The sequence below is a fragment of the Crocuta crocuta genome, unplaced genomic scaffold (assembly GCF_008692635.1).
Source record: "Crocuta crocuta isolate KB4526 unplaced genomic scaffold, BGI_CrCroc_1.0 scaffold1156, whole genome shotgun sequence".
NCBI classification, from domain to species: Eukaryota; Metazoa; Chordata; class Mammalia; order Carnivora; family Hyaenidae; genus Crocuta; species Crocuta crocuta.
In genome coordinates, this window is record NW_027528862.1 from 227421 (window position 1) to 238034 (window position 10614).

At 45.7% G+C, this 10614-nt stretch overlaps 1 protein-coding gene across 2 annotated transcripts in view; it reads left to right on the forward strand.

Moving 5' to 3' along the window:
* Positions 1 to 8723, forward strand: part of ATP1B4 (ATPase Na+/K+ transporting family member beta 4) — an 18169-nt gene extending 9446 nt beyond the window's left edge. For both annotated transcript variants that reach the window (XM_077756270.1, XM_077756271.1), the window contains exons 4-8: positions 81 to 185; positions 4209 to 4405; positions 5068 to 5124; positions 7735 to 7830; positions 8562 to 8723. In XM_077756270.1, the coding sequence (XP_077612396.1) occupies positions 81 to 185; positions 4209 to 4405; positions 5068 to 5124; positions 7735 to 7830; positions 8562 to 8723 (617 nt within the window). The remainder of the gene's footprint in view (positions 1 to 80; positions 186 to 4208; positions 4406 to 5067; positions 5125 to 7734; positions 7831 to 8561) is intronic.
* The last annotated feature ends 1891 nt before the right edge of the window (positions 8724 to 10614 follow it).

Genomic DNA, 10614 nt, shown 5'->3' on the forward strand with positions numbered 1-10614 from the left:
TAAAGGTTTCATGGAAATCAATACAAAAAAAGTTATCCCAAGAATGGGTTAATATATCCAAGACCTGTTTTCATTGCCAGGAGTCATGATCAGACCCTTCGCCCATAGCCTTAACTTCAACTTCAACGTTTCTGAACCTGACACCTGGCAGCATTATGTCATTAGCCTAAATGGCTTTCTCCAGGGTAAGTAAGTTCTTCTGAAGGGGGGACATCTCCTTGGAAAGATGATGGGGTGGGGATTCAAAATTCACGATTCACCAGAAATCACATTCTTAGAAACCCCAGCCCATCCTGGTTTTTCCTTACCTTGCATTCCCCTCAGCGACTGCACATACAGTCAAAACCGCTCTCCTTTGAGATCGTATGTTGCCTTGAAAGCATATAAGCCAACTCTCCAGCACTCTGCTAAGTTCATTGGGGCAGAGACCTTCTTTTCTTTTCTTGAACAGTCTAGGGCACCTAATTATGTCCTGGGCACATCCAGGTGGCGTAATAATGAAAGATAATTCGAGGTGGGGGTAATGTTGAGAAAAGAAGGGTGTTTTCCTGAACGAGAAGATTCCTGCCCCCTCTACTTTCCCAAGGGAAGGGAATTCATTTCTTGGAGATCGGCCATCTTGAAGGAAGAGAGCAAGGGTCTCCGTTTAATAACGTCCCAACAGGGAGTTAGAGGAAGAATCTCTCTGGGTGACAGTCACTCCAGTATTTTGATAGCAAGTGTTTTCAAGATGGCTATGTCTATAGCATCATCAGATTCACTTTTGGGGACAAATGAGTGGTTTTTTGGAGAAGCCCTTCCAAAGTGTGAAAACTGAGGTAGCAATCTGGTGAAGGTTCAACACAGAGCACACAGACTGTTATTGACCAGCTATCAAAGAGGAGCCCTGGTGGGTTTAGCTTGCTGCACCAATTATTTGTGGCAAAAAGCCAGTTGGATCGGTCTGGTTGTCCCTTCCTGGCCAAAGCAGGTAGGGATAGGGAGTGGTAGAATGTGCACTGAATTAGGAGAAAACCAATCTCTTATGTGGTGGGAAATGTTATGTAAATGCATAAATTTTGTCATTTAACCTTCACTCTGCATAGCAGAATCTAGAGTCTCCAGTTTACGAAAGGGGAAGCAAAGGGAGGCCTGTGTGGCTCAGTGGGTTAAGCGTCCAACTTCGGCTCAGGTCATGATCTTGCAGTCTGGTCCGTGAGTTCAAGCCTTCCATTGGGCTCTGTACTGATAGCTCAGAGCCTGAAGCCTTGTCTGGATTTCTCTCTCTCTCTCTCTCTCTCTCTCTGCCCCTCCCCTGTTCTCTCTCTCTTTCTCTCAAAAAGAAACAAACATTAAAAAAATTTTTTTAAAGAAAAAGGCAATAACGTGATAAAAAGTCTTCTGGCAGCTGAACCAGTGTTTAAACCCGCATCCGTGGTTTTGACTCCCTTGCTACTCAAAGTTTGATCCAGGACCCGCAGCACCGGCATCACCTGGGGATTTGCTGCAGAGCCAGGCTCTCAGGCCCCGCCCCAGACCTGTTGGATCAGGATCTACACTTGAACAAGATCCACAGGTGAACTGTATGAACTTTAAAGATTGAGAAATACTGCTTTTCATAATTCTTTGCTGCTGCCTTATGACCAGGAATTAGAAACTCAGCTTCATGCTCAGTGTCATTTTGGATAAGTCTGAGTTTCAGATCTTGCGCTTGTAAAATGAGGGTGGCTGGTTCCTCTCTGAATCCAATAGAGCTCCTTTCTGAGCTCAAAAAAAATGTTTTGGGCATCTTAGCCAGTGCAATATCTTCTTTTCTTTTGAAATGCTTGTAAGATATCGCAAGTGTGTTGCCAGAGTCTCTGCTGAGGAAATCCCCCCGAGAAGCTAATAGATGGAGAAATACCAATTCCGACCTGAGGACAGAGATGGAGAACATTAGGGAAAGCATTGGGTTTTTAGTTCCTAAGTGTAGATAACATGCCCTACTTAAAAGGGACACATCTCTGAAATAGACATCCCAGAGTATCGATTTCATTCCCAGGAGGACTGGGATTTTGCAACAAAGGTCATGCCCATGTCACATTATTTTTAATGGAACTACCTCAAGAGGAACAATGAGCATGTGATTAGAGCTTCTATTTAGAAACTTATTATTTGAACATAGTACTTGTTCTAAATAAAAAAAAAAGATTAAAACAAAACCTTGAATCTAATGTAGCTTTGTCAAAGGCAAAATAAAGGCTTAACCATAATTGGAATAGATTTTTAAATTCCCAGTTGCTCCTTAATAATATTAAACCCAAGTCACAACCTGTCCAGATGAAAACCCAGCAGGACATTTGAAGTTTTACCACAAGTAGATCACAGGTACACAGTCTTTTCTGAAAAACAAGACTACTGGAGGGGTACCTGGGTGGTTCAGTCGGTTAAGCATCAGAATTCAGCTCAGGTCATGATCTCACAGTTTGTGGGTTCGAGCCCTGTGTCGGGCTCTGCACTGGCAGTGTGGAGCCTGCCTGGGATTCTCTCTCTCCCTCTCTCCCTCTGCCCCCTCCTCTACTTGCACTTGCACTTTGTCTCTCAAGAATAAAAAATAAATCTTAAAAAAAAACAAACTAAGCTACTGGGAACATGAGTGTGAAGAGGCTGGATCTAACAGGACTAACTGGACTCCATCATTTAAAACTAAACTGGAAATAATGCAGTAATTTCCAAAGCCCAGTTCCATGGCATCAGGTAGGCCAAAGAGTGAGCTCACAGACAGCCCCTTTTAGCTCCCTCCCTAATGTGTATGCCTTGCACACATGTTATGTTCCATCCAATGTAAAGGGACATGAACTACTCAGTGCCTCAATAGATAAGATCTTACCCTCTCAGTGGAGACGCTATGGTTATTGTTGGTTTTTGTCTTTCTTTTTCTTTTCTGAAAGTTTATTTACTTTGAGAGAGAGTGTGCGTGTGCTAGGGGCACAGAGAGGAGAGAGAGGGAGAGGCAGAATCCCAAGGAGGCCCTTCTGTCAGTGCAGAGCGCCACGGGGGCTCTAACTCATGAACCGAAATCAAGAGTCCAATGCTGGGGCGCCTGGATGGTTCAGTCTGTTAAGCGTGTGACTTTGGCTCAGGTCATGAGCTCACAGATCTTGAGTTCGAGCCTCGCATTGTGCTCTGTGCTGACAGCTCAGAGCCTGGACCCTGCTTTGGATTCTGTGTCTCCTTGTCTCTCTGCCCCTCCCCTGTTCATGCTCTGTCTTTCTCTCAAAAATAACTAAACACAAAACAATTTTTAAAAAGAAAGAGTCTGGGGGCGCCTGGGTGGCTTAGTCGGTTAAGCGTCCGACTTTCGCCTAGGTCATGATCTCGCAGTTCGTGGGTTCGAGCCCCGCGTCGGGCTCTGTGCTGACTGCCAGCTCAGAGCCTGGAGCCTGTTTCAGTCTGTGACTCCCTCTCTCTCTGACCCTCCCTGCCCACACTGTCTCTCTCTCTCTCTCTCCTAGAAATAAATAAAACATTTAAAAATAAATAAAAAGAAATAAAAAGAGTCTGATGCTTAACCGACTGAGCCACCCAGAGGCCCCTGATTTGTGTCCTGCAACCTAAGCTTCTATTTTGCAGTGCTAACTTCCCTCTGTAAGGGATGTTATCTCCTGTTCTTCCTCCCTCTCTTCTTCCTCTCCTTTCCTCCTGTCCCACAACATACACGTCTCATCCTCTTGCACCAGGTGCGTCTTATGGACCTCAAAGGGAGATGGTTCCCAGATTGAACTTAAAGAGAGTTAACCCAAGAGCTTCGCTCCCTTATATAAGCCATGCCATGCCATGATTCAGTCCCTCTTCCAAGATCTGTCCACTGTGTGCCTATTCCTCTTCCCGAAGAAGAGGCTGTCCTCCAAGTTTATACTTTGCCATAGCTGAAAAGAAATAATGAAGAATAGAGAGAAGTTATAAGGTGACCGATACATGACCCAGAGGTAGATATTCCAAAGTTCTGAGGCAATGAAAAGCAATCAGAGTGGGCCGAGTGGACTAGCCCAAAAGGCTTCCCGGAGAGATGCTGCTGCTGAAAGTCCCCGGGGAACAGATGCCTGCTCACAGAGCCTGGGCCAGACTGGCCTTTCAGAGGCACACCAGCAAGTTGGAGAAAGGAAACTAGGGGAGGGCTACTGAAAGCATGGCCTTCCCCTGTAGCACCCATCTAATGCGACCCTTTGCCACCCACGCACATGCTCTAGGTTACAATGACAGTCTTCAAGAGGAAATGAATGTGGATTGTCCCCCGGGGCAGTACTTCATCCAAGATGGCAACGAGGATGAAGACAAGAAGGCCTGCCAGTTTAAGCGCTCTTTCCTGAAGAACTGCTCTGGCTTGGAGGACCCTACTTTTGGCTACTCTACTGGACAGCCCTGCATCCTTCTGAAGATGAACCGGGTATATTGGCCCTTGATACTCCAGCGATGATGAGTGGATGAGCTGGGTAGGAGGGCTCTGGCCACTCCATTTCTCTTGGGCTCTGTCTTCACACATGGCAAGTTTGGCCATTTTTACTGACAACATCAGTAATACAAACAACCGGACCAACCTATCAAGCAATAATAGCTTTTTCTCCCTGAACACTTCCTATTTCCGCTTATCTCCCCCACCCCCAACCTGCCCTTTGATGCCCTCTATCAGTAGTAATGAGGTCTTGAGCTGTTTGGAACAGGGGACTGACATGATGTGGGGGGACAATTCTTATATAAGAAATTCATTTTCCTCCTCTCCTGCCATGCCTTAGGTGGGGCAGAGCCTTACCCAGGCACACCCCTCTTAAAACCAGAAATGTCTTTACATCTTCAGGATTATCTTGCTGCAATTACCATCGTATGAACATCAGTCACAAACACAACTAGGGGCAAGCCAAGCTGCGCAGTTCTGAAGATATTTTGCATTCTTTGCTTTCTGTAACATTCCTGAGAGGGCAAAATAGACAAACTTTATGTCTAAGGAAGGGATGGCTTAAGGGCGATTAAGAAAAGCCCCATTTTTTATTGTCAGATCTGTTGTGTGTGTGTGTGTGTGTATATAAACAACGCTGGTTTTTCTTTCAATAGATTGTAGGCTTCCGTCCTGAGCTTGGAGATCCTGTGAAGGTTTCCTGCAAAGTTCAGGTAAAGTGCCTTTTTTTTTAAGTTTATTTATTCATTTTGGGAGAGAGAGCATGTGCGGGACAGGGGCAGCGAGAGAGGGAGACAGAGAATCCCGAGCAGGCTCTGCACTGTCAGCACAGAGCCTGATGCGGGGCTCGATCTCACGAATGAACCTCGAGATCATGACCTGAGCCAAAGTCAGACATTTAACCTTAACTGACTGGGCCAACCGGGTGCCCCTAAGGTGCCTTGTTGAATAGGTACTGTTAGCACATCTATTTTATGCAAAAAGATGGTTCATCCCTTCAAGGGCTTCACTGTGGAAGATTGGCTGTGGGTTAGGGAAAGTGTTAATCTTTTCATAACTACCTCCCTTTAGTACCTTCAGGCCTCCCTCCTGCCAGAAAGCGTTCAATTTATGTGTGCTTGTGTGTGTAGCGTGGGTGCGTGTGTGTGTGTGTGTGTGTGTGTGTGTATGTGTGTGTGTGCTGATATATACCTGTGAAAGCCAAAGAATGAGCCTCAGCTAAGGGCCACAGCAGGGAACGACAATGTGCCACGTCATTAATTGGGATTCTGTTTACACTTTTGCTTTTACCTCTAATTACTTGTTTCTTTGACCTAAACAAACAGCTTTCATTAGAGTCATTAGTCCTTGCTTTTAAAACAGAATTTCACTTTTTGCAGCAATGACCAGTGGTGCTGGGTGTTGCAATAACAAATGACTACAAGGGAAGTAGAAAAAGAACTCCATTAATATGCTAATTAACTGTCCTTCGAGGGACCATTAACTCCTATCTCATCTGCGCCAATTAGCTCCTTTGTAGGAAATGGCCCTAGATCTTGGTTTTGCTTCTCAGACCGGAAGCAGTAGCTCCCTCTGATTTCATAACATCGACTGCACCCGCAGCCCTGGACAATTGCAGGAGCTGATGTGTGAAGTCAGATAATCCCATTCTCAGTACTAGAGACAGTTCAAAGCTCCAGGTTGGACAGTGGCAGATCAGAAAGCAGCAGAAGGCAGCATGTATTCAGCAAGAGCTTATCGATCACTTGTAATATACCAGGTACTTTGCTAGGTGCTGGGGGTGCCAAGATAAATATGACTCTGTCTCCGAAGTCAGGGCAATCGCATATTACAGCTGCCGTGGGGAAATTGAAGAGGGAAAGTTTAGTTCCACATGGGAGGTGGTGACACTGAAGATGAGGGTTTTTTTTTTTTTAGTTTATTTATTTATTTATTTTGAGAAAGTGCAAGCAGGGCAGGGGCAGAGAGAGAGGGAGAGAGAATCCCAATGTGGGGCTTGAATTCACGAACCATGAGATCATGACCTGAGCCAAAGTCAAGAGTTGGACGCTTAACAGATCGAGCTACCCAGGCACCCCTGCAGATGAGTTTTGAAAGGTCAGGCAGGGGTTTGCTGGGTGAACAAGGTAGGAAGGACATTCATTCTGTGGACACATACATGAGTATGTGTAAATACACACACTTGTGAGCTGTGACTACAAACTATTGGAGCTGATTCCACAGACTACACACCAAAAAATGAATTTCATTGCTTTTTAGAAGAATGTGTAACTAAATCACAAAGACCAACTCAGTCCTAAACTAGCCTATTAAGTGGATTGAATCTTGTTTATGGTTCCCTAGTGGAAGCCATTTATTTTTCAACTTACACGGACTCTTGCTGAGAATTGTCCTTTAAAGAGAAAACAAGAAATATTAAGACTTTATACATTGTATAGTAATCAATATGGGTCGAAATTCACATCCACTTGTGGAAATCAAGCAGGATAAGGTAATTACTAGAATGAATTAAGGCTTATACTATGAACGATTACACTATATTGACAGAAGTAATCACATAAATCCCGTGAGTTATGTGCTGGTGGTGATGCACTGTTTGTCCCTTATCAGTCCCCAGACCTCTGCTATTTAGGGCAAGCCTAAGGCATAAGCAGGAGGGTCAGTCCCCTACCTGACATGTTATGATGACGGTAGACTTGTTTATTTAATCATTTCCTGCACGGCTCCCCTCTTGCTTATCATCCTGACATCCTGCTGTACTTAAGCAGAGAATGTGGTCAGAGACATGAATTTAGGTGGGCCAGACTCTGGGCTGTGTCCCTATGCGTCAGGTCCCTGTGCACCTGGTGTGCCATCCCATAGAACCAAGCCCACGGTGTACAAGTCATCGTGCAGTAGGATCATCTAGACATGCTCTAACTTAAGCCTGCCTCAAGGTCCAAGACCAGGTGCCAGGCCCAGTATGAGTTCTTTAGAGAGGGCCTGGCATGGTAGGCTCTTGTGCCGGAGCAGCAGCAGCTAGGGCAAGCCCTTTGGAGCCCTCTGGCTGGGTCCCCTAGGAGCCAGAGCAGAACCGTATGGAGCACCTTGGGCCTCCCCAGTCCAGGCCTTCCATTCAGTAGTCTCTGAACTGAAAACCAAAGCACAAACTCTTTCTGGAAATACTCTGGGGTAAGCTATGGCCTGTTCTGCTTTCATGAGTCTTCCTGGGACAGTTGGTTGTGGGTCACACCGTGATTTCACCTGGGGCACAGGCCACTTGAGCTCAGGCTCTAACCCACTGAGGGAACCAGCATCCCACATATACCTGCTCTTACTTACAGAGAGGTGATGAAAATGACATCCGATCCATCAATTACTACCCAGAATCGGCTTCTTTTGACCTTCGCTACTACCCTTACTATGGCAAACTGACTCACGTAAGCCTGTATCCTTTTCAGTCTTTGCTGTTGGAAAGGGCTCAGAGATAAAGGAAGGGCTGTCTGGTATCTACGAGAGTTAGGAGGCAGCGTGTAGTAACAGCGGGAAGAATAGCTGCCGGCCAAGACCAGCAGCCTCTCTACCAATTCCCAGTACAACCACTGCTTTCCGTATCTGAAGGAATCTCAGATGTGGTCTGGTCTAACTCCTTCAGTTTACAGATGGAGAAATTAGGGTTCAGAGAGAGACACAGACTTGTCCAACACACATAGCTAATTTGAGCTGGGAGCAGACAAATCACTGTTGTTGCGCTCAGCTGTGCCTAAATAATCACACTTGCTTGCTCCTCCCAGTTGAAGCCTCCGGGCAGTGGTTGTGGGTCATACAGCGAGGCTTCATCTCTGGCACAGCGGTTTGAAAGATACTAGTTCTGCTTTGACTTATGGTCTGATATCCAGGAAATCATATCACACAGAGGCAGAATTGGTTTTCCCCAGAAGACAGTCAGACATCTGACAGTGACTTACAAGAGAAATGTGTGATTCTCCCAGAGCAGAGCGGGCATGTCATTGGCTTTAGCTATCTGTGACTTGGCATCATGGGGTTTACTCGGTTCCCTTTGCAAAGGGTTATCCCATCCTGCACTGAATATCCAATCCCTTCCATCCTGTGACCCACCCCTGTTCCGTCCTCTCCTCACACTTAGGATTCATTGTTCTTCCGCCTACAGGTTAACTACACCTCCCCACTGGTGGCCATGCACTTTACAGACGTGGTGAAGAACCAGGCGGTGCCTGTGCAGTGCCAACTGAAGGGCAAGGGCATCATAAATGATGTCATCAACGATCGTTTTGTGGGGAGAGTAATCTTTACTCTGAACATAGAAACCTAAGAACTTCAAGGGCCACTCCCACTAGTTCTGTTTCTGTTCTATTTCATGGACCCCTGGTAGTTCCTGAATTCTTTTTCTTCAATCAGGACACAGCCAGATGGACACCTGAGACAGCAGATCATCTTTCCTTGCCTTTGACATATGTATAAAATGACATTGTGGCATTGATTTTTTAAAGGTAGTCTCTCCTGATGACAAATAGATTCTATCAATTTCCTCCCCCCTACACACACACTTAAAATGAAAACCTGTTCCTGCTGCTACAAGTCTCTCACCATAGTGTAAACATAGTGTCTGATAAAATTCACAAGGGCCATGAAGGAGACTTTCTATGATGGTTTGAAATTCATCGTGTTTTGTAAGATTTTGTTGTTTTGAGAGGTGAGATTCCTCCCAACCAGGCTGATAACTAATATTTTGGTTTTGTTTTTGTCTTGACCTGCCTGGCAAGTTCCTTCCCTGGGAATCGCTGATCAGACCAACCCAGAATACACCTAGGGCTACCATGCCTAGAGAACTCTATACCCAAGGGTGCTTGAGGGACTGGCTGTCTCAAATGGGCAACTAAAACAATACTGATTTGAAGACTAGGTTATCTTCAACTGGGACAGAAAGCAGTGCTAACTGGATATCGTTCTGGAATAGAAATGAAGACCTTTCCTATGACTTTTTTGGGAGGTGGGGTCCATAGCAACTGGGGAGAATACCTACCATGTGAATGTGACTGGCATTTGATTCCTTGCTCTGTGGTGTCATCATCCAAAGGCAAACATTCCTGCATGCAGGTTTCTCTCAGCTTCAGGCAAAGGGGGAAAAAAAGGAAGATCTCTGCCAGCGAATTATTCTTGGGCTATCTGCTTGACAGTAGTATAATGTTCTTTGAGACCATTGGGGATGAGCATGTTGACCTCCAGCTACAACCTTGGGGATTGAAATCATGGTCTGCCAACTGATACGTGGTAAGACAGAGAGCTCTTGCTGGGCCACCCTAACTCCAAGGCCCGTTGATGGTGTTCCATTTGGCTAGAAAACAATATGAGGCCGATGTTTACCCAGGTTGTGGATCGGCCAGGCTGCTTTGGCTTATCTTTGGCCATGTGATCATTCCACTGTGTCTTAACACCTCCACCAGGGGGAGGGCTGGGACAAGGAGAAAAAGTGAGCATTAGAAAGTAGCATAGTGTCTCAGGGTCCAAAGTAAGCTGAAATGCCATCTAGAAGCATCCGGAGTCTGAATGTCCCCTATACTGTTTATGTTCTTCCAAAACAGGGAACTGGCAGTCTGGTAGTGGAGACATACAAGCAGAGAAGTGACTAAGAATTCGTGTGATGAGTTACAGAACTAGTATGTGGAAATGCTATGGGAACATGAGGAAAAGTAACTAACTTGAGCTGAGAAGGTAGCAGAGGGAATTTCACCTGCAAAGTCACGATCATGAAAGACCACAGTGTGTTTGAGTAACTGGGGGCAGTTCATGTGACTGGAGTGTAAGGGGCTCAGAGGAATGGTCAAGAGGGGCAGGGGATTTGGCTAGAGAGATATACCAGCACTGAAAGAGGACTTGAGTTTAATCCAGTAGGTGAAAAGGAGTCATTGGAGTCTTTTAAGCAGAGAAGCTCTGTGATCATATTTGCACTTTAGAAAGAGCACTTCGGCAGCCACAGTGGGAAGGTTGGGTCAGAGAGGGCAAGACTGGGGAATGGGCTGTGAGGGAGAAGGGAGAGTCGAGAATGACTCCATGGTTTTGACCTTGGCCAGAACCAGCGTGATGGTGATATTGTTGATCAAGACTGGGAACACAAGAGAGAAGCAAGATGTGATCCATTTTGGACATTTAAAGCTCGTGATTCCTATTGGTCAGACACTGATGTGGAGCCATAAACACAAGGG